The sequence below is a fragment of the Nycticebus coucang genome, chromosome 9 (genome assembly GCF_027406575.1).
Source record: "Nycticebus coucang isolate mNycCou1 chromosome 9, mNycCou1.pri, whole genome shotgun sequence".
NCBI lineage: Eukaryota > Metazoa > Chordata > Mammalia > Primates > Lorisidae > Nycticebus > Nycticebus coucang.
The window spans coordinates 111729799-111754036 of NC_069788.1; the positions used below are offsets into that span (position 1 = coordinate 111729799).

At 43.7% G+C, this 24238-nt stretch overlaps 3 protein-coding genes across 10 annotated transcripts in view; 2 read left to right on the plus strand and 1 right to left on the minus strand.

Annotated features, from left to right (window-relative positions):
* MIDEAS (mitotic deacetylase associated SANT domain protein) overlaps nt 1-8266 on the plus strand; it is a 70901-nt gene extending 62635 nt beyond the window's left edge. For all 7 annotated transcript variants that reach the window (XM_053601433.1, XM_053601428.1, XM_053601429.1 and 4 more), the window contains 4 exons: nt 842-991; nt 2113-2325; nt 4217-4413; nt 4717-8266. In XM_053601433.1, coding sequence (XP_053457408.1) covers nt 842-991; nt 2113-2325; nt 4217-4413; nt 4717-4894 — 738 coding nt within the window. In that variant the 3' untranslated portion in view covers nt 4895-8266. The remainder of the gene's footprint in view (nt 1-841; nt 992-2112; nt 2326-4216; nt 4414-4716) is intronic.
* A 551-nt stretch (nt 8267-8817) lies between these two features.
* On the plus strand, nt 8818-11637 carry PNMA1 (PNMA family member 1). Its single transcript, XM_053601434.1, has one exon. It carries the CDS (start codon nt 9829-9831, stop codon nt 10888-10890), a length of 1062 nt encoding a protein of 353 aa, XP_053457409.1. The 5' UTR covers nt 8818-9828; the 3' UTR covers nt 10891-11637.
* An 8361-nt stretch (nt 11638-19998) lies between these two features.
* DNAL1 (dynein axonemal light chain 1) overlaps nt 19999-24238 on the minus strand; it is a 39471-nt gene continuing 35231 nt past the window's right edge. For both annotated transcript variants that reach the window (XM_053601435.1, XM_053601436.1), the window contains exon 8: nt 19999-20172. In XM_053601435.1, coding sequence (XP_053457410.1) covers nt 20132-20172 — 41 coding nt within the window. In that variant the 3' untranslated portion in view covers nt 19999-20131. The remainder of the gene's footprint in view (nt 20173-24238) is intronic.

Below are 24238 nucleotides of genomic sequence, written 5' to 3' on the forward strand. Positions count from 1 at the left end.
ATTATGTCACCCTAGGTAGAGTGCTGTGGCATCACAGCTCACAGCAAACTCAAACTCTTGGGCTTAAATGATTCTCTTGCCTCAGCCTCCCAAGTAGCTAGGACTACAGGCACCCACCACAACGCCTCGCTATTTTTTTGTTGCAGTTGTCATTGTTGTTTGGCAGGCCAGGGCTGGGTTTGAACCCTCCAGCTCTTGGTGTATGTGGCTGGCAGCCTAGCTGCTGAGCTACAGGCGCCGAGCCCAGACCTTTTCCTCTTAACATTTTAGTTTGAAAAATTTCAAACTTAGAGAAAAATTGAGAGAACAATATAATGAACACTCATTTACCCCTCACTTGGATTTATCAATTATTAACATTTGTCACATTTGCTTTCTCTTTCTCTGTATACACACACATACACACACACACACACTATTTTTTCCCTCTGTTTCAGCTAATCATTAAGTTACAGACATCTGTCACATGACTCAAAAGATTTCAGCATGTATCGCCTGTTGAAAAACAAGTATATTCTACAAGACTACCATACTATTAGCCCTCCTAAGAAATTTAATCTGATACAATCCATATTCATATCTTCCCAGCAGTTCCTTTGTTGTCCTTAATAACTTACTGTATTTATTTATTCACTTATTTTAAATGTGCTGAAGCATTGATTAATAGAATTGATTAGTGGTTTGTTAGAGAACAGGCATTAGAGAAATGCTTATATTTCCTGGGTTCAGTGGGTTTAGTTTTTGGTTGGAGGTTAAGGGGGATATATAGGAAAGGCTGGGTTATCCCCAAGAAGTATAGCCAAACCAGGGGAATCTGATCACAGTTTTGGCTTCAAACCAGATCCAGACCAAGACTGTGGCCCAGTGCGTGGAGTTCTACTACACCTATAAGAAGCAGGTGAAAATCGGCCGCAACGGGACTCTAACCTTTGGGGATGTGGATACAAGCGATGAGAAGTCAGCCCAGGAAGAAGTTGAAGTGGATATTAAGGTGACTCTTTGCCCAGTGTCAGCAGCCTAGAACCCAGGCGGGATCTGGGGCCACGGCCAGCTGGGAACCTGAGGTCAAGCTCTCTAGGAGTCTGTGGAGGGCAGGCAGAAGAAGGCAGTGTCCCTGATAGTCCCAAGGAGCTGATGTCCCAGGCCCTAGACCTTTGGGTTCCCCTCTCTATGCTACCAATGTCAAAGTAATAATATATTGTGTTGATACAGAACACTGGAGAATTGTACTGGCGTCAACTTATTGTCTCCTCATAGCAGACCATGCTATGTCTGCATCCTACCATCTATTACCATTACTATTTTTGTTGTGTTCACATGCGACTTGTGCTGTTACTTAATATTTTTTTTATTCAACTAATTTTTTACTCAATTAGGTAAGTTAAATACATATGAAAACCAAACAGTGCTAAGTCTAGCCAGAGACTGTGTTACTTGCCAGGGCTCTAACGCTGAAGCCTGATCAGTCTTTTTTTGAGTTTTTTGGCCGGGGCTGGGCTTGAACCGACTACCCACGGCATATGGGGCCAGTGCCCTACTCCTTCAGCCACAGACACCACCCTGATCAGTCTTTGTTAAAGAGAATATCAAGTCTAGAGAAGCATGAGATACGCCTTTGTACTTGATAGAATCAGGATCAAAAGAGAATTAAAAAGTGAATGTTACTTAGTTCTGTGTCCATGTATCCATCTAACATCATCACAGGATTGTCATCTCTACACTTGGTGACATGCCTACTCTAAGACAGGGAGTGGTTTGGTGCCCATTTTGTATATAGGAAGGTGATGAAGATATATAGAAAACATTACAAAGATAGTTTGAAATTGGAGCTCAAGGCTCCTTCCTGACCCACCAGGCCACTTCTCACACTTCCTTCTCAAGTGCTCTGTTTTACCCTGAGGGCTCCAAGGGCTCAAGACTATTCTATCCCTTGGCATACTAGCCACTAAGTGCTGTGACTAGTGACATAGTCCTAGTACAGAAGGCTGTACTGGGCCAGGACAGGCTTGTGGGACCAGCAAGGCTAGGGAAGCCCTGGCTGGGTCAGAATCGGTCCACAATGGCAGTGTGACTGAGCTCTACGCTCACTGCCCTTGTTCTTGTCCCCTATAGACTTCCCAGAAGTTCCCAAGAGTGCCTCCTCCCAGAAGAGAGTCCCCAAGTGAAGAGAGGCTGGAGCCCAAGAGGGAGGTGAAGGAGCCCAGCAAAGAGGGGGAGGAGGAGGAGCCAGAGACCCAGGAGAAGGGGGAGCAGGAAGAAGGGCGAGAGCGCAGCCGGAGGGCTGCGGCAGTCAAAGCCACGCAGACACTACAGGCCAATGAGTCGGTAAGTGTCACCTCTACTGCCTGAGCCCAGGGCCAGGAAAAGGGTGGAGCTGGCCCTGGGGGTGTGGGAGGGAGGGCAGAGCAGGAATGCTAGATACTCATCATTCTCATAATAGCAGGAAGTACACAGAGTACTTTATGCTGTTAACTCATTTCATCCACAATTATTATTCCCATTTTACCTATGAGGAAATTGAGGCCCAACATAACACAGCTCGTAGGCAACCTGACTCCATAGTCTGCTGTTGCTTTTTACATTATACTGCTTTTATATCTGAGATTCAGAGGAAAAAGGCTTTGTGAAAACCCAGTAGATATGTGAGACACTGGAGACAGGGCTACCCCTGAGAGAGCTGATAAAAATGTCTGAGACTGAGTTGAAACCATGGGAGTGATAATAATGGCCCTTCCTGCATGATCTGCAAAGTGCTTTCATTTCTGTTATCTTACCATTTCCTCACAACAACCCTCACTCTGTGGGTGGGGGGAACGGGTTCAGGGGTGCTAAATGTCCCTGTACTCCTGGCATAGTGCTGTCTCCATCTATGATAGGCCAAGAAGCAGGATTCGTGGTCACAGCTGCACCTTTACAGGGAAAGGCCCTACAGGAAGGGAATGGAGAGGAGGTTTTTAGGGAGCTACTGCAGAGTGTTTTTTAAAAAAAATTTCATGTTGTACACTTGTGCTTGCAGACCCCTTGCAGACAGCTTGTGAACACACAGCTGTTTGTCCCTCTGCACCAAGAGCTGTACTCTTTGTACACACTCCACCCAGTTCTGCTGTCTTTTGTGCTCAGTTTGCTATTATAGGATCTCACTCTAGGCCTGGGTAGAGTGCTGTAGCATCATAGGTCACAGCAACCTCAAACTCCTGGGCTCAAGTGATCTCCTGCCTCACCCTCCCAAGTAGCTGGGACTACAGGTGCCTACCACCACGCCCAGCTAATTGTTTCTATTTTTAGTAGAGATGGGGGTCTCCCTGTTGCTCAGGCTGGTCTTGAACTCCTGAGTTCAAGAGATCTACCCACTTTTGGCTTCCCAGAGTGCTAGAATTATAGGCACACTTACCACTTCTGATGGCCACTGAGTCCCCTACCTGAGGCAACTCTCTGACCCCTGCTCTTCCCCTCAGTTTAGCATCTCCCATTGGTCCTGAGCTAGTGGACCAGTGCATCTGTCCTTTCCACTAGACTTGAGCTTTCTGAGGGCAGGGTTTCCTGTCCTCTGTATCCTTTGCACCCAGCACATCACGGGGCCTGATTCCCTATTGAATGAAGGTAGGAGGGGACTAAATGACAGAAAATATGAACATGAGCTTCACTAGTTCAGACCTCAAGGTTGGGTCATATGCATCAAGAAGTCCCATAGCATGGGTGGCACTCGCAGCTCAGTGGGTAGGGCGCCAGCCACATACACTGAAGGCAGGCAGGTTTGAACCAGGCCTGGCCTGCTAAACAACCATGACAAGTGCAACAACAACAAAAATAGCCAGGCGTTCTGGCAGGGTCCTGTAGTCCCAGCTACTTGGAGGTTGAGGCAAGAGAATCGCTCAAGCCCAAGAGTTTGAGGTTGCTGTGAGCTGTGATGCCATGGCACTCTACCAAGGGCGACTCTGTCTCCAAAAAAAAAAAAAAAGCAAAGAAAGTCCCATAGCAGCTAGCTAGGGTTATCCCACAGAATGACTGTACTTGGTCAACAATTGAGCTGACTAAAGACACAGTGGGCTTCTGAGGAGGCAGTGAGGGCCCTGCCTCCGGAAAGACTCAGGTGCAGGCTAGGTGACCCTTGGGCAGGAGGGCATGGCCTTTACTGGCCCTCCGTTCCCTGAGATTCCAGAATTCCGGGTGGGCCCTTCTCCACATCTCTCAACTCGCTTTGTTTGATTCTTTACAGGCCAATGACATCCTTATCCTCCGGAGCCACGAGTCCAACGCCCCTGGGTCCATGGGCAGCCAGACCTTGGAGAAGCCAAGGGAGGGTGCAGGGAAGTCACGAAGGGCACTACCATTTTCAGAGAAGAAGAAAAAAACAGAGACATTTAATAAGACTCAGAATCAGGAGAACACTTTCCCATGTAAAAAGTGTGGCAGGTAAGCCAGCCAGCCAGCCCTGCCCTACTGAGATCTAGCCTGGTGGTGAGCGGTGGGGCGGGAGAAGTGGGGGGAGGGGGGAAGAGCCCTGGAGGCCTGTCTTCTGATTGGCTCAGCGGGTTCCTAGGGCTGTGACGCCATTGGGCAGTCTTTAGAAATAACTGCCCTGACTGGGGGATGTGGGAGGAGCGCACACGCGCAGCAAGTGCTTGCGCAAGTGTAGCCGCTCCCGCAAGGCCGTGAGGGGTCCTGCGAGAGACCCAGCTGACGCCAGATCCCCCCTCTCCCCCGGCCTCATGGCAGGGTGTTTTACAAGGTGAAGAGCCGGAGTGCCCACATGAAGAGCCATGCTGAGCAGGAGAAGAAGGCAGCGGCATTGAGGCAGCGGGAGAAGGAGGCCGCGGCTGCCGCAGCTGCTGCAGTCGCCTCCCACCAACAGGCCCTGCGGGAGGAGAGTGGCGGCGCGGGCGAGAAGGGCTGAGTGCGGGGCCTGGCCCCGGGCCCGGCACCCTGCACCGCCACCCGCAAACACCGGGAACCTCAGGAATGAGTGAGGAGAGAATCACGTGGACCTTTCTCTGCAAAACATACAAGACAGTGAAATAAACGGCTCTTCTATTTATGAAGACCCTAGGAGCGGTGTTAAGGGCTGCAGGATCTGGTTCTCTTTGTCCTCATGCTCCCCCGGAACACGAGCGTCCTGATCCTTTCTGGAGGAGCTCCACCGCCACCTGTCCCACCCGATCTCTGCGCGGTCTCTTCCCTTCTCTTTGCCTCTCCTCGCTCTCCAGGAAGCCACCACGGTGGGCCCAGCACAGGCTCACCTTTGTTCATTGCAGTGTTACTTAAGGTCCTCAGAGGACCTCGGGGCTGCACAGGCCCTGCCCCCAGCCCCAGATAAAGGGACTCCCTGGGAGGGAGTGTCTCAGAGCTTGACGCCTGTGCTGTGCTTGCACAACAGTGTCCCAGCCTGCCTGAGCTGCTTCAGTGACTTGTCCTCGGAGTGGCCACCTTGTTCCTGGAAGGGAGGCCAAGACAGGTACTATTGTACCTTTGCTGCTTACTAGCAGCCCTGCTGGGCCTAGGACATTTTCTCAAATGTTTGGGGAAGGGGCTGTTCTTCTTGGCCAAGTCTCTCAGCCTGATACAGGAAGAGAAACTACAGAGGCTGGAAGCTGCAGGTCCAGGCCTGAGGGAGCTTTTGACAAACCTGGCTCTTCCTGTCTCATATCTTTTTGCCAAATACCTTTGGGTCCCTGAGGGAGCTTAGCCTCGAGCAGGTACTGGAGAGGCCCGGCCTGCTCCTTCTTGGTGCTAGCTCCCTGCTTGCCTCTGTCCTGCCCTCAGCATCTGCTGCCTGATCCTACCACACCTCACCCAATGTTGATGTCCGCAGCCCAGCCCCAGTCCTGCACGCTGGAGATTTCTGGATCCTTCCCTGGGAGAGGGAGGTCTCCTAACTAGATTGGACAGGAGCCTTCATTCCTTGACTTATGTCAGTTGGGAGCTATTTATTTATTCTTAATATTTAATTTTTAACATCCTCTCAGGGACCAGGGGCCTCCTGCTTTCCAGAGGCCCAAGTGCATTTATCCCAAAACAAGGCACCTTCTTGACATCCCCATCCCCACTCCCAATTCCCAAGATCCCAAGGTCCCTTGCCTCGTTGCTCTGGAAGCTCTTACTAATAGGAATGATAGCACTGAAAGAGGGTGGGAAGGTGGAGGGTATCACCAAAGCTACACAGAGACTAGCAGCATCGAGGGAGATCAAAGGCAGTTGCTGCTGCCCCTTCTTTGCTGTACTTTCAAATTGCTGGAGAGATCGGCAAGAGGCCAGAATTCTAGTTTTGTTTATCAGGCCTAGAGTCTAGCTTGAAGAAGCCATATTTGGCTTGGAGTCACTGAAATGAAAGGGCCAGAAGATTCTGGAGTCCCCTTCACTTGTCAGCCCCATAGCAGACTGGGTTATTTTTATGATCTTATTACTCAACTTTAATTTTGCAAAAGAAATTCTAAGTGGATGCATATATTACAGATCAGTGTGTTAGGAAGGAGCCAAAAAGCATTTATTCTGCTATTCCGTGGTGGCCTAAAAACATCACATCAGTAACTGGGAGTGGAGAGGGAGTTTTGTTTTGAAACTATGTACAATTGGGTTAGATATTTTTGAGAATCCATTTATACATTAACAAGGTTCTACAGGACCCCGGCTATGGAAGTTAAAAAATTCTTCTCCCACTGCCCCAGACTCTTAGATCTGCAACTTCCTAGTTAGTCTCCTCCATAGGTTTCTGCAAGCTCAATGTCCCAAGACTGCAAAAATCTGGTGTATTCTCTAGAAGTGGGAGGGTAGCAAATTTAGGCTCTCTTCTAAATTATTTAAGTAATATGAGTGCCTTTGCAGCATACCCCAAAAGTGCTACTTATGTTTCCCAAGGTTTTTCTACTTAACCCATATTTGGTTTCAGGCCCCTTTATGGACATGAGGTAACAGAAACCTTCATTCACATGAGACCCTTCTGTTCAGTGGTAACATACAAGACTTGGAAATCTTTTTTAGTAAGAAAGTAAGTCTACTCTTCTAAGCTCAGAGAGACCAGACCAGGTGAATGTAACTGGGGAAAATCAGTATGGTAACTCTGTAATTTCACCAGACACCATATTTTAGGAGGGTCCATGCTCCAGGAAGCATTTATATATAGGAAGCTATGTGAAAAAATGTTTAGAGGGCAGATGCAATTGTGGCAAGTAACCTGCCAATAACGTAGTCCAGCCATAGAAGATGGCCTAGGTATATTCTTAATGGTGCTTTCTCCCTGTGAACATGTTAGGTTTGTCTTTTGTTGTTTTTTCCTTCTCTTCAGAGCTCTTTGCTTTAAGAAGCTAAGTGATAAACACTTCCGGCTTTATAATGTCCTCCCCACATCATCTCACTGTTTCCAAGTCCCGGCTTCCATATGCATTCACCTAAGGGCGTGAAACTGACCTAGTGCCTGTGTTGCAGACCACTTCTGAGGTCTCTACCCATCCAAGGAGACAGTGCCATCATTACTGTCCTCCATGCCTTTGGCAGCCCCCTCACAGCTAAGGTACACACCGCCCCTTCAGTCACCCCACCTCCACCCCTGGCACAGAGATCTTTTGCTGCTTATGTCTAAAGGGATTGCCTATATTTAACTGCCTCAGTGACCTAACCTCTTTCTTCTCATGTGCCAGATGTTAAGATGAAGGAGGAATACAATAAATACTCAAGCCTCAGCTGTTTAAATATGTTTTCACTGGGGCTCACTTTTCTGGGATGGTATTTATTATCAGACTGGCAAGCCTAACTTTAGATTTACAGGAAGTATGCATATTTTTATAAAACAGTTGTGTCCTCCCCACATTTTGCTATGTTAATATTTGCCTAACAATTTGCAGCTGTTTAACTTTTTCCTTACTCGTCTCTAAGTTGAAGGCCTTGTTGGAGGGGACAGAGCACAGGAACAGCCTTGACAGTCTGTAATTAGTGTACAAATATTTTAATAGCTTATAAATAAGTATATTCCTTTTATTTTGAAACAGAAATGATCAGATACTGCCTTTTGTGTGTTTGCTGCCTGTGGCACCCTTTTTTAAAAAGACTGTTACATATTAAAATAGTGTACATACATATATATAAATATTACCTCTTTTGCTGTACAGTTGTGATAGACCAGACTGAAGATTTTATTTTTTGTGTGCTTTTTATAAGAAAAAATTAATACACTAAAGAGAATCTTGCTGATGTGATTGTAATGTACCTATGTAACTTATTTACTTTTGAATGTCCTGTATCTTTAAACCTTTTATTAAATAAGGTTTTAAAAATTTAGAGTTGAATGCTGTGTTCTTCTAGGGGGATTTTCACCATCAGGTACTGTCGTAAGTAGGCTTATTTTACTTGTAGGGAAATTATTCAAGTAATTTTGAAAGTTTTTGAACTTTAAGGATTCTATTTTACCAGCCCATTCATTGTCAGTGATGTCTAGTGATGCCAGGACAGGGAAGTATCTCACTAGTGTTTGCCTGACTACAAAAGATGCCTGAGTTGACACAAATATCTTTTTGTAAAATTCAAGACAAGAAAAAGTGAAGTCAGTAATTCACACAAATACACACAAATGGCATGCTCATTTGCATACGCAACACAAAGTCACTGAATGAGTGCTCTAAGTACACAAGTCCGCTGTGGTGGGTGCATTTTCAAAGTATCATCTTAAATATTGGATGATATTTGAATGCTTCAGAATTGGATGAGTTTTGTTTTGTTTTTTTTGCATTTTTTGGCTGGGGCTGGCTTTGAACCTACCACCTGCGGTATATGGGGCCGGCGCCCTACTCCTTTGAGCCACAGGCGCCGCCCAGAATTGGATGAGTTTTTAAACACAGTGCTTGGCAGTATTTGTTCATTGTTTAAAAAAACCTGGAAAATACTAAAAAGAGACATGAGACAAACGAGCGCCGGAGCCCCCCCAGCCGACGCCATGGCAACCGCTCGACCCTGCCGGCCGCGGGAGCGCGCGGCCCTCCCGTTGTTCCGGACACCGTCGCTGTGGTTACGCGCGCGCGCGCTCTGTCGCGGGGGCGGGATTGACGCCGCAGGCGAGCAGGCTCCGCCTCTCACTGCAGCAGTATCGGCTAGTGGGGCGCCAGGTGGGACCAGTCAGACCCTACTCTGCACCTGAGCCACTGCAGCCGGCGCCGGCGGCAGCGCTGCAAGCCCTCGCCTCCGCCGCGCCTCTGGGTCTTTAATGTGCCTCTGCTGCCTCGGTCCTTGGTCTTGGGCCATCCTCGCCGAACAGAAGAGTCCCCGCGCCGGCGAAGAAGCAGTTTGTGGGTTGGTCCGGCCACCGCCGCGACAGTCTCGGAACAGCCTCTCCCTCCGGGGACAGCACGATCCTCGTCTGCTAAAACGACGCCCCTCGCTGGTCTGAAGGCCCGACTCCGACCGCGAACGCCGGATCGACTCGCCGGCGGCAGCGATTACCCAGCGCGCCCACGGCCGGAGGAGGCAGCCACGCCCCGCGGCCACACCCCGGCAGCTCCCTTACCCGACGGCTCCCGCCTTCGCCACCCACCGTCTTAGCCTTGTGCGCGGCGACGGGAGGCCCCGTCTGCCGGCGGTGGACCCCTACCCCAGACGCAAGATGGCGACGGCCGCGTGACTGAGCATCCCCAAGAGGCCGCTCCGAGGACGTGTCGACCGACTGGCTTTGAGGGCAGGGAAGGGGCGAGAGCAGGACTCTGGTGCCATTTGTTCCTTGTGATTGCGTGAAGCTTGTCTTCCTCCGGTCTGCTTGGGAAGAGTGTTGCTACTGTTCTAAGTCCTAGAGCACGGTGAGCTTACGTCTAATCTGTGTTTGTAGAATTGGTGCCCCTGATAGTTGGGAAAATGGCGATGACACTGTTGGAAGATTGGTGCAGAGGGATGGATGTGAACTCCCAGAGAGCTCTCCTGGTCTGGGGGATCCCAGTGAACTGTGATGAGGCTGAAATCGAAGAGACCCTCCATGCCGCAATGCCCCAGGTGCCTTATCGAGTACTTGGGAGAATGTTCTGGAGGGAAGAGAATGCGAAAGCAGCCTTGTTAGAGCTCACTGGCGCTGTCGATTATGCCGCGATCCCCAGGGAGATGCCGGGCAAAGGAGGGGTTTGGAAAGTGGTCTTTAAACCCCCAACTTCCGATGCAGAATTTTTAGAAAGGTTGCACCTCTTCCTAGCTAGAGAGGGGTGGACCGTGCAAGATGTTGCTCGTGTCCTTGGGTTTCAGAACCCTACTCCGTCCCCAGGCCCAGAGATGCCAGCAGAGATGCTAAACTATATCTTGGATAATGTTATTCAGCCTCTCGTTGAGTCCATATGGTACAAGAAGCTGACACTTTTCTCCGGGAGGGACATCCCGGGGCCTGGGGAGGAAACCTTTGATCCCTGGCTGGAGCACACTAATGAGGTCATAGAGGAGTGGCAGGTGTCTGATGTGGAAAAGAGGCGGCGGTTGATGGAGAGTCTTAGAGGGCCTGCTGCTGATGTCATTCGCATCCTCAAGACCAACAACCCTGCGATAACCACTACTGAATGCCTGAAGGCTCTTGAGCAGGTGTTCGGGAGCGTGGAGAGCTCAAGGGATGCGCAGGTCAAATTTCTGAACACTTACCAGAACCCGGGAGAAAAGTTATCTGCCTATGTCATTCGTTTGGAGCCTCTGCTTCAGAAGGTGGTGGAAAAGGGAGCCATTGATAAAGATAACGTGAACCAGGCCCGCCTAGAGCAGGTCATTGCCGGGGCCAACCACAGCGGGGCCATCCGGAGGCAGCTATGGCTGACCGGAGCTGCGGAAGGACCAGCCCCAAACCTCTTCCAGTTGCTGGTGCAGATTCGGGAGGAGGAAGCCAAGGAGGAGGAGGAGGAAGCCGAGGCGGCCCTCCTGCAGTTAGGCCTCGAAGGGCACTTCTGAGTCCCCTAAAGAAGGCTTTAGTGCAGACCTAGATCACAGCTGCTTCCTTGTGCCAGTGGAGTCTCATAGATGTGTCTGAATAGTAAGACTTACCCGGTTCTATTTTTTTTTTTTTTATGGGGGGTGGGGGCGGGGGTAGTCAAGCCTGCATACTCATGTAACATTTGTAAAATTGTGCAAGCAAGCACTGTGAGCTGCTTCAGTGGGGCGAAAGGGCCAGGTAAAGGTTTGGACAAAAGTGCCCGGTGCAAGCTGTCATGGCATCATCATCAATTGTGAAAAACACATGAATCTGTGACTCTTCCAATGGAGATAATTAAATGTTTTCACATTGCATGTTCAGATGTTTAATGCAGGGCCTGGCTCACAGGAAATGTTTGGTAAAAATGTGAACTGTTGTATTGTTACTAATATCGTGGATAGTGTTACTGTAAATTGTTACAGATTTATATTAATGGAAAGAAATACGAATTTATTAGGTATTAGTTACTCTACAGTGCAGATTTCGTATTTCTCATCTTTAAACATGTGTATCAATTTAAAATGGGGTGTTAGAAAAATACTGCAATCATGAAGCTGTATAAATCAGTTTTTCACTGCCTAAGATACAGATATAAATCACATGGGGAGGTTGACATGACCCAGTTACAGTATGTCATGGACTGGTTCTTGTTAATGCTGATTTTAAGTATTCTAAATTTGAAGTTATTGAATAGATGTATATGAATAAAGATATTTAAAAAATCCCATTGTCTTGTTTTTCTGACATGTATAAAAATTTTCAATAAAACTAAACTCTTTTTTTTTTTTTTTTGAGACAGTCTCCCACCACCCTGGGTAGAGAGCTATGGTATCATATCCCACAGCAACTTCAAATTCCTGGGTTCAAGCATTCCTCTTGCCTCAGCTTCCTGAGTAGCTGGGACTACAGGGACCAGCCACAACACTCTGGCTAGTTTTCCTATTTTTAGTGGAGTTCACTCTTGAGCTCAAGCGATCCACCAGCCTTGGCCCCTCAGAGGGCTAGGATTACAGGTATAAGCCACCTTGCCCAGCCCTATGTTCTTTTTTCTTATGCAGATTTCCCCATGTCATTTAAAATTCAAACCCTATTTTACTTTCAAGCTTGATGTCATATACTATAAATTTAAATTGCAGGGTTTTTTTGTGTTTTGTTTTGAGACAGTCTCACTTTACCGCATTTGGTAGAGCGCTGTGGCATCATAGCTCACAGCAACCTCAAACTCCTGGACTCAAGTGATTTTCTTGCCTCAGCCTACAGAGTAGCTGGGACTATAGTTGCCCATCACAATGCCCGGTTATTTTTTTTTTTTTTTTGGTTGTAGTTGTCATTGTTTGGCAGGCCTGGGCTGGGTTCAAACCTACCAGCTCCTGTGTATGTGGCTGGCGCCCTAGTTGCTGAGCTACAGGCACCCAGCCTGTAGTACTTTTTTTTTGGCAGTTTTTGGCCGGGGCCGGATTTGAACCCACCGCCTCTGGTATATGGGGTGGCATCCTGCTCCTTTGAGCCACAGGCACCACCAGCACCTGTAGTATTTTTTAAGGTATCCAATTTTACATGTTTCCAAAGCAAGTATTATAAGGTTAAATAGACATAATTGTATATGTTTACTTATATATAAGTAAAATGTTTACTACAGCATTTTAGAAAATCCTGAAATGGGGTTCAAGAGGTTATCTGGCAATGTTTTTTCTCCCCTTTTAAGTCACTTTGCAGCTAAAAGTTTTTGTTCTCACTGAAAGAACACTGTCATACCGGTGTAAAACGAACGTTTTACAGCAGCCATTTTATAGCAAGATAACAAAAAGAACTATGATGGTTCATGTTTATTTTGCTGCAGCGTTTCAGTGACTGGAGATACCTATCTTTTGAGATTCTTAGTAAATCCTTAAGTGATTATATGAACATTAAGTGTTCAGTGGGCTTTTCCCTAATAAGGTTTTAAAATTATAGCTGACTCATGCAATCATATGGTACAGAATTTACAAAGGCTACTATTGTTACATGTTCTTCCAGATTTTTCAGTACGCTTGTGTCTCATGTCAGCACCCAGCTCCACATACTTGCCTCTCAGTCCCCTTCAACAGATAGGTCTGTCTTCACTTTTTCTCACAAACAATTGCCAGGTCCCTATCCCCTACCACCAGACTCAGTTTCTCCCATCATTCTCACCAGCATTAGGTGCCAAGTCATCCCACCTCTCACACTCCTATTTTCATGCAGTCACTGTCACCTCCCTGTCAGTATTCTGGAAACACTCCATCCTCCTACTACACATGTCCACTATGCTATGCCAGTCTCCTACCCCGCAGCATGCATTTCCACATAGGCACACACTCCTACTACCATCAAATGCCAAACCAGCCTCCATGTCTACACACTCCCATTCCATACACATACACACATTTTAAAAAACAGAGATTCTTAAGCATAGAAGAAAAAGTAGCCAATGTACTCAGCCCTACTATGAAACTAATTTATGGCTTTCACATGAAAGCTATAACCCAGTTATAACCCAAGAATAGGGGGAAAGGGAGGGGAGGGAGGGGGGGCGGAGGGAGGGTGATTGGTGGGATTACACCTACAGTGCATCTTACAAGGGTATATGTGAAACGTAGTAAATGTAGAATGTAAATGTCAACACAATAACTAAGAAAATGCCAGGAAGGCTATGTTAACCAGTGTGATGAAAATGTTTCAAACAGTCTATAAAACCAGTGTATGGTGCCCCATGATCGCATTAACGTACACAGCTATGATTTAATAAAAAAAAAATAGAGATTCTTCCCTTAAGCCCAAGAATTTGAGGTTGCTGTGAGCTGTGATGCCATAGCACTCTACTGAGGGCAACGTAGCGAGACTCTGTCTCAAAAAAAAAAAAAAAAAATAGGGATTCTTTATATTACCCAGTATATATGGCTATCCTTCCATAGTCTGTACATATAGATATATCTTCTTTTTATATTAAATAGCTACAGAATTGATTGCATCCTAGGAGGGAAGTCAACACCTAGGATTCAGACTTTTACTATTGTGTTTAATTATATAACAATTGTATATATCTACACATGCACACAAATATTTAATATATATGACATAAAACAATGTCAGAATTCTAGATGTCCACCCTTTGTTACAGGAAATAATTAACTGAAAATAATGAGCTATTTATGATCTGAATTAAGGCTTTCTCTTTATAGGTTCAGATCAAAATTTATGTACTTTTCAGGGGGGCCAGCACCAAGAAATGTCTCTTTCACAATCAACTGTAGAATAAGAAATAGAAACTGCACTATAGTTATAGTCTATTCTGTCACTACATTTTGTTTGATAGCACAGAATATATGCTGGCAAAATCAGTAATGTTATTGATATTGCTGAGTGATTCCTGTTTCTCAATTCAAGAGCCAATCAACTAACCTTTACCGTGTACGGTTGTACACTTCTGGAAGTAAAGCAAGGACTAGGAGTAGTCAAATGTAGTAACCTACTGATCCTGGAAGCAAGCAGAAGCCTAATAATTTGAAGTGGTGCCCAGAGAACTTCTGAGGTAGATTTACAAACTTGGGTTTTTTTTTTTGTCTGTCTTGTTTTGAGACAGTCTCACTATGTCACCCTCAGTAGAGTGCCAAAGCGTCATAGCTCACAGCAATCTCAAATTCTTGGGCCCAAGTGATTCTCTTGCCTCAGCCTCCCAAGTAGCTGGTACTACAGGTGCCCACCCCAACATCCAGCTATTTTTTTGTTGCAGTTGTCATTGTTTAGCTGGCCAGGGCTAGGTTCCAACCCGCCAACTTCGGTGTATGTGGCCGGCATACATAGCACGTAACCACTGTGCTACGGGTGCCAAGCCAGTGCCCGAGCCCACTTAAACCTGGGTTTAAGATTATCATTGGTAGTTAACTACAGAGGGAAAATTTTTAACAAATAAATGAGTATTTTTTTTTCTCTCCCTTGTGTGCATGACACACACAAGCTGCATGAAGTATGTTACCCAAAGGCCAAATTCCTTTGGAATTCAATATTATTGGAAGTTTACCTAGTTGCTCTATATTAGCTAAAAGCAAGAACCATGTCACCAAAAAATACATATCATTTTTATAAAACACAATTTATTACCATTTAAAAACAAACCTCACACCATTCAGAAACTCAACATTTCTAAATAATTTAACACAATAAGTTTAGTCATAGTCATGCTACAAAATTCCTGTATACAAAAGATTATCACTAAACTATTAATAGTTGTTAAAATGTTCTTCAGAATGGAGTTGGTTCTAGAAGCCAAAGATTCTGGAATGATGCTTGTGACCAGCATAACTGATAATCTGGGAGAAGTATCTGGCTATATGTATATTCTCTTCAGCTTTCAACTCCTCTGTCTTTTGATGGGATTGAGCCCTCTAGGTGGCAGGTACCCTACTGATAAAAGAAGCAAAGAACTTCCCACCTCTAAAATGATACCCACAACTTAATTTAGCTAACACTTAGTTTTAAAATCTAGATGTGGGAAAGATGACTCACCAAGTTTTTGAGTAGAAGAACTACTTGTACATCCCCTTAGCAGACATGGGAGATAACCCAGGTAGAGAAAAAGGAAATTCCTGACTCCAATTATGCTAACAGACAGCAATGGGTAATGGGCTTAGAACAAGCAAGGGTAAGGTCTGATTCTCTAGCATCCATGTGCAGGCGAGGTATTTACCCATCTGTCCTTTGGAAGTACTTCCACCAATATCCAGTTTATAATATTAAAATGCAAATCTACTGAAAAATAGTTTACTCTCCCTTACCCCCCTTGTTAAATTTGTTAGATCATCATTTTTTGGTTTGCTGGTTTCCCTCTAACCTGTTCAATATGGGAAATTTAAACAGACCAAATAAAGAAAATCTGTGCCAAAGGAATGAATTTTTGGTAAAAGATAACATGCATTTTAGCATTCTTTTCCCTTTACCAAGACTTACTAACAATGGACAAGGTCTTAGTGAACTGATGGTCTGACTGCAGTCAGAGAGACACTAGCTCCTCCTGATGAATGCTTTCACACTCTCCCCAATTGCTTTTAAGTTAATGATTAACTCCAACCTTTGTGGATTTTCCATACAGCCCTAAGAAAAACTCAGGTACAAGATGCCAACTCTTTTTACTTATCATCAATTCTAAGAATAAGTCCATCATCAAGATTCATTTCTCATTCATCCTTATTCTGCTTCAGATCACTGGCAAGAGGTACAGAAGCACTTAATTCAAGTTGAAATTCCTCTTTCCACGTAGCAGCCACATTTAAGTGCCTTGTATCACATCTATATGTGGAATGGAGCCAGTAACCATACCAAGTTATTGACCAGTTATCGTGAGGAGACATTCTTCCGATCACACCCAAAATTGATGTCAACACCAGCTAACATTCCTATACAATTATCAAACTTTACATTTTTCTGTAATTACTTCCACAGTCTGCAAAATCTGTGCATTATAGACAATGAATTACAAAGAATGATGATCCATTTTCTGGAGTACTCTCAAAATATTAAACTTTAAAGATAAGGTAAAAATCTATCATAAAATTGGACCCCATTGATATAACAGAGGTAGGTTAATAATCACTGTCCTAAAATAAGCAAGAATGTTAAGAAATAAAAATTGACATCCTGCTGAAAAAAGGTAAGTTGAACCTTCTAGCCCTGAGTTTTAGCATTATTTGAAAATCATGAAAATGGGCATTACAAAAAAGGGAAATACCAGCAGCCATTCCTGGAATCCATGATTATTAGATATACCACCTTCTCTCATACAACAACTCAAGTGGCACATGGCTACAGAGTGAAAATAAATAGACACTGGACAAAAGGAATGTTAGTGTAAAAAGCCCTGGTTCTTAACCAGGAGAGAATTTGTTCCCAGCCTCCTGTCCCAGGGGACAGATAGCAATGTCCGGAAGATAACATAACTGGGGAGGAGACTCTACTGAACTGTAGTGGGTAGAAGCCAGACATACTGCTAAACACTCTATAATACACAGGACAAGCCCCCTCCCCGCAACAGTGAATTATACGACCAGAAATGTTAATGGTTCTAAGGTCGAGAACTTCTCATTTAAAGGAACAAGTTCCTATTAACAGAGAACACAAAAGCTTCTCAAGGCCTGGCTAAGTAATACAGCCATAAGCTTAGTGTAAGGAAACACAGAAAAGTTAAATTCCTTGGTAGACTAGAACCAGACTTGCTGCAAAAATTAGACCAGAGCTCTACCATCATTTATAAGAAGAGAAGAAATTTAAATGATCCCCTAAAAAGGCTTAATGCTGGCTTGGCGCCTGTAGCTCAAGAGGCTAAGGCGTCAGCCACATACACCAGATGGTATCCAGCCGGGCCTGCCAAAGAATGACAACTACAACCAAAAAATAGCCGGGCATTGTGGCAGGCGCCTGTGGTCCCAGCTACTCCGGAGGCTGAGGCAAGAAAATCACCTAAGCCGGGCGGCGCCTGTGGCTCAAGGAGTAGGGCGCCGGTCCCATATGCCGGAGGTGGCAGGTTCAAACCCAGCCCCGGCCAAAAACCACAAAAAAAAAAAAAAAAAGAAAAAAGAAAATCGCCTAAGCCCAGGAGTTGGAGGTTGCTGTGAGCTGTGATGCCACAGCACTCTACCCAGGGCGACAGCTTGAGGCTCTGTCTCAAAAAAAAAAGGCTTAATGCTTTAAACCTGAAGCACAGAGAGAATCCATCTCAAGTAAGTGAAATATCTAATCCAACAGTCATAAAAGCATTTAATATCAGCTAACTATGTAGCAATAAATGATAGTTCAAGGAATGATTTCAGAGGATATCCCCACTTCAAACAGCCTACCTTCCATTTCATAATGGCATGGATTCTGGCTTTAGTTCTATTAAAAGAGATGTATGGAGGTCATTCAAATATTTTTTGAATGATACTGAATATGAATTTCTCTGCGATATGGACACAGAGAAGTATCTTACATTTCTCTGAGAACTACCAGTAATTAAAAATTTAAGAAATGAGAAAAAGTGAGAATTTGTTTCTATATTATAGAATTCAGAAAAAAACACCAAAACTGTAAGCCATCTTACAAATAAATTCAATATTAAGTCATTTATCCATTCCTTATTCGTATTCATTTCCAGGTAACTTTTAGAAAACATGCCCATACATAGCAATGTAGCTTCAAGCTTGTCTACCAGATGAAGTACAAAATACTGTATAAGTAAAGAAGGTGTCTCCCTTCTCTGCTTCTGGGTCTTAAATATCACCATGGAGAGTGAAGGCTCATTCAAAAGAAATGTCCAAAAGTTTTGAAAGTATAAGCCAGTCAATGTAAAGGTTTCTTCCTATCAGATTGAAAGGAAGCCATAAAAGGAAGCTAAAAAGGTGTTATACTAAGTTTCCCTCTCGTTTGTATTTAGAGTTGATTGTCAAAGCAGTTGGTCCCTTTTGATCAGAGTGACTCAGAAAAATCAAGTAATTTCTACTTAAATTGAAAACTTAATAGATAGCTGAAAACTTCTAAAACCCAGGACTGCTTATATAATCACTTTTTACAAAACGATTCTCCCCTTGTTCATTGTGACTTTATGCAAGTGAAATCACACAAGTCAATGGGGAAACAAGAATCATAGTCTCTGGCTAAGGGACTTTAGGCACAATTTGGCAGAGGGCCCAACTTCTCTTCTGCAATTTGTGATGCAACCATGGCTTTCTATGGACCTCATCTGATTACTCACTACAATGCTTTGCATTTCCCAGAAATAATTTTTTTTTTTTTTTTTTTTTTGTAGAGACAGAGTCTCACTGTACCGCCCTCGGGTAGAGTGCCGTGGCGTCACACGGCTCACAGCAACCTCTAACTCTTGGGCTTACGCGATTCTCTTGCCTCAGCCTCCCGAGCAGCTGGGACTACAGGCGCCCGCCACAACGCCCGGCTATTTTTTTGTTGCAGTTTGGCCGGGGCTGGGTTTGAACCCGCCACCCTCGGCATATGGGGCCGGCGCCCTACTCACTGAGCCACAGGCGCCGCCCCAGAAATAATTTTTTTACATGATAAATTCTACTCTCTGCGTCTAACTATTGCTTTGCTATTTTGAGGTTAAATCACCTACAGTGCTTCATGACAAAGGCAATCCTCAAACATACTGCCTTTTGCCTGGATCCCATAAAGAAACATCTCTCTTTCCTCTACAACCACTTACTTTAACACATTTTAAGAGCTGTTTAACTTAGAACTTCTCCCAAAAATATGTTTTGAAGTACTAAGTTTCATTTATCAAAAGGTACAAAATTCAGTCCTTAAGTCCACACCCTTATAACCATAACAATCATTTTCCCAGCAATGAAGGTCACCAGACCAAATCATTAGGTCAAATTTTGACATATATCAATGATCAACATTTAGGCTAGGAATTCAAATATAACTGCTCTTAACATATAAGGAACTATAATCCAAAAAGTATGCTTAAGGCCAGGTCCACATGAGTAACATGGCCACATTAATTGGTCAAAGGAATGCTCATAAGAGTCACTTAGCCATTGAGTAGGATCACAGAATGACTGAGTGTACAGAATGACTCAAGTGGCCATGCATGTAAATACAACCTAAATTCCAGTGGACAATGCGCATGTTTTTGGAAAAACAAATAAATAAATATATGAGCTAGAAGGCCTCCAAGATGTTTGTTCTTCCTTTTTTCACCATAGCTTTCCCAACTGGATTTTGGAGTCTTATTTCTAGGGATGCTGTATTTCTAAGAGGAACTCCTCCCATCACCATGCTTTCTTCACCAAAGGCATGATATACTCAGGTTCTGAGTTGTAAGGGGATGGAATTTCAGGAAAGTTATTCTTCAGATTCAAAAGTGTATCTTAAAATGACTAACCTAAAAAAACTAAACAAATTGAATAAAGAACATTTGTTCCTTTGTTGTTAAAAGTGAAGGGGGCCATGCAGTACATAACTGGGACTGAAGACAAAAATGGAAAATCTGTAGTTTCTAAAAAGAGGACTAGAATATATAAAGTTGGTGTTATCAGTTTTAGGGAGAAAAACACTCAGTGGATTAAGAAAAGAAAAGATGAGAATGAGAGATTTGTTTTATCTTAAGAACCTTTTGCTCCGCACAGAATCTTTAAAATAGACAATTATATAAAACTTATCTATTGTTCTTATGACATTTAAATAAGTTAACACAAAGTAGAAAATGTGTAGTTAGTTATCTTCTTCCTCATCCTCTTTAATTACTGGAGTACCTAAAATGAAAAAGAAAATTATTACTGGTTATTCTAAAAAGATTGTTAAAATTATTATTTTTTTTCCTTTTAAGACAGAATCTCACTATGTTGTCCTTGGTAGAGTGCCATGGCATCACATCTCACAGCAACCTCAAACTCTTGTGCTTAAGCGATTCTCTTGCCTCAGCCTCCCCAGCAACGAGGACCGCAGGCTGCCCGCCACGGCGCCCGGCCACCTTCTTTTTGCAGTTGTCGTTGTTTAGCTGGAACAGGCTGGGTTTGAACCCACCAGCTTTGGTGTATTTGGCCAGCGCCCTACCTACTGAGCTACGGGAACCACCTGTTTTGTTTTGTTTTTTGAGATAGAGTCTCAAGCTGTCGCCCTGGGTAGAGTGTCATGGGCTCTCTAAATCCACATGACATATAAAATCATCCAACTCTTAGGCTCAAGCCATCCTCTTGCCTCAGTTTTTTCGACTTTTGGTAGAGATGGGGCCTCATTTTTGCTCAGGCTGGTCTTGAACTCATGAGCTAGAGTTATCCACCTGTCTCAGCCTCCCAGAGTGCTAGGATTACAGGACTGAGCCACCATGCCTGGCCTTTTTTTTTTTTTTTTCCTTTGGAAACAGAGTCTCACTTTGTTGCCCTTGGTAGAGTGCCATGGCAGCATAGCTCACAGCAACCTCAATCTCTTGAACTGAAGTGATTCTCTTGCCTCAGCTTCCCAAGAAGCTGGGACTATAGGCGCCCACCACAACACCTGGTTATTTTTTAGAAACGAGGTCTCACTCTGGCTCAGGCTGGTCTTGAACCTGTGAGCTCAGGCAATCCATCCGCCTTGGCCTCCCAGAGTGCTACCATGCCTGGCCCTAAAATTCTTGATGAAAATATTTTCCTATTAACCTGAGAAGCTCTGAGATACTATGAAGTGTGCCATAGTTAAAATAATTTCATAAAATAATATCTTTAATTTTGAATTCTCTAAAAAGCATCTCAAGAAAATTTTCAAATGAAATGCCCACAAATGCAAGGCAGAAAAATAAAGTAAAACCTGTACACATTAAACTTCTTTATTTTTTAGAGATGAGGTCTTGCTATATTGCTCAAGCTGCTCTGGAACTTCTTTATAGTCTCAAGCAATCCTCTTGGTTCGGCCTCCCAAAGTGCTGGCATTATAGATATGAGCTACTACATCCAGCTCAAAAAGCTTCTAAGTTAAGCAAAAAAGAAACAGTCTTCATTTTTCACATTAAAATATAATCCCCAGAGTTGCTAGAAATTTGAATTTTTATGTCAATTTCTCCCCAACTGTTAAACACTGGGGATAAATTGGAAAAAGAAAAAAAAAATCACTACAGAGAAAACAACACATCTGCAGGTTCTCACTGGGCCAAGGATGACCCATTTCTGAGTTATAGCATTTGAAACCACAATCTGACCCCAGGTGACAATTCAGCCTCAATTCTTCACCATTCAACTTGCTGTTTCCCAAACTCATCATACACACTCTTACTTCTGGACTCTAGGTTTAAAAGTTCCTTCATTTTATAAGGTCCTCCCCAACTCTCCTCCCATCTAGACCCTACCTTTAATTGAGAAACAACTCCAGTGCCTCCTTTGCTGTGATGCTTCTGATACATACATTTATATTCTTTACAGTAGTAAGCATAGTTTTACTTTTTTATATTCTCAAAGCATCTGGGGAAAATGAACTTTTATTTCCCCTAGAGACAGGGTCTTGCTATGTTGCCCAGGCTGTCTGGAACTCCCGGTCTTAAGTGATCCTTCCACTTTGCCTCCCCAAGTGCTGGGATTATAGGCAGAAGCCAACACACCCAGTGAGAGTGAACTTTTTTATTGACTCATAACATACAAAGTATACAAATTATAAATGTACAGGTCTATAAACTTTCATACTTTGAACACATCCAATAACCAGCACCCAGATTTAAAAAATATTATCAGAGCCAAACATGGTGGCTCATACCTGTAATCTTAGCACTTTAGGAAACTGAGATGGGTGGACTGCTTGAGCTCAGGAATTTGAGACCAGCCTGAGCAAAAATTAGACCCATGTCTACTAAAAACAGAAAAACTAGCCAGGCATGGTGGTGGGCACCAATAGTCCCAGCTCCTTGGGAAGCTGAGGCAAGAGGATCACTTAAGCCCAAGAGTTTGAGGTTGCTGTGAGCTATGGTACCACAGCACTCTACCCAGGGTGACAAAGTAAGACTGTCTCAAAAGAAAAAGAAAAATATTATTAGAGCCTCTAAAACTTCCTCAGCCCTCCTCACAGTCACTGTTTCTCCAAAAGGTATTATTTTATCCTAATGTCTAATGCCATAAACTAATTTATCTGTTTTTGAAATTAATATGAATGGAATAATATAGTATGCACTCTGTATCTGGCTTCTTTTACTCAACATATGTTTGTATGATTCAGTCATGTTATATAAAGTTGTAGTTCATTCACTCTTATTGCTATTTTATTAATATTTTAGTATTTTTATTTTATTTTATTTTTAGAGGCAAGGTCTCATTGTGTTGTCCTGACTAGAATGCAGTGGCCTGGTCACAGCCCATTGCAGCCTTGAACTCCTAGGCTCAAGCAATTCTCCTACTTTGGCCTCCCAAAGTGATGAAATTATAGGCGTGTGCCACCATACCCAGTTCTCACTGCCTTTTAATAATCCATTATATGACTGTGCTATAATTTATTTATCTATTCTATTGCTGATGGACGTTTGGGTTGTTTCCAATGTTTAGCTATTAAAATAGTACTACTATGAATGTTCACATACATGTCCTTTGGTAACAATACATAGCCTTTTCTTCTGGGTATATAGCTAGGAGGGAAATTGCTAGGTCACAAGGATGCACATGTAGAGTTTTTGTAGATCATGCCAATTTCCAAAGTAGTTATACCAAATTATATTACTATCCTGTAAGGGATGAGAGTTGTTCCGCATGCTCACTAGTATTTGGTTTTGTCTTTTCCATTTTAGCTTTTTTAAGATCCTTTAGTTTTGCTTAAAGCAAATGAAAAGGAACAAAAATAGGCAAGTTAGCAGCTGTAGCCACCTCTGTTCTGGTCTATCCACTGGTTGAGGATAAACCAAGGCAGTTTCTTTTTTTTTTTTTTTTGAGACAGAGCCTCAAGCTGTTGCCCTGGGTAGAGTGCCATGGCATCACAGCTCACAGCAACCTCAAACTCCTGGGCTCAAGTGACTCTCTCGCCTCCGCCTCCCAAGTAGCTGGGACTACAGGTGCCCACCGGTTGCAGTCGTTGTTGTTTGGTGGGCCCGGGCTGGATTCGAACCTGCCAGCTCAGGTGTATGTGGTTGGCGCCTTAGCCACTTGAGCCACAGGCACCGAGCCAAGGCAGTTCTTATATAAAGGTTGTTTCTACTGGCATGAGGTCAATACTTGTCTAAAAGGCTAAGGTATATGGCTTGGTCTATTTATGTTCTACATTAGAGATACTGTTCTATTCTTAAGGGAAGGGGTTCAAATCCTATGAGCAACCCTAAATGAAGAGTTCCAGAGTTCAGACAAAGGTGAACATAGAAAAGGCAAAGCTCAAGACACTATGCTCTCTTTTTTTCTATTTTATTTTTAAATTATGAAAAACTCATTCATACAAACATAGTATAAATCAATATTTTTATAGTCACTACCCAATTTAGGAAAGAGAACATATCTTAGAAACTTGTTTGCCTCTTTTTGATTATTCCTGGACCTTCTCACAAAAAGTAATCTACTGCCCTTGTCATTTTATCCCTAGGTATATAACCAGAGGGAAGAAAAAGAACATTCTGCATGGTTCCACTCATACAAAACTCTAGAAAATAATAACTAATTAATCTATGGGGACAGAAAGCAGTCAGTAATTGCCTTGGAAGAATGGTAGTGAAGAGGAAGGACGGATTACAAAGACACACAAGCAAACTCTTAAGGGTGATGAATATATTCATCTGTTGACTGTGGGGACAAATTAACAGGGATATACATAAGTCCAAATTTATTGAATTGTACACTTATTGAAATCAAATTTATTGAAATGTACAGTTAATTGTATGGTCAA

Coding starts and splice junctions, on each gene's coding strand:
- PNMA1 (XM_053601434.1), top strand. CDS start 9,829: ATGGCGATGACACTGTTGGAAGATTGGTGCAGAGGGATGGATGTGAAC.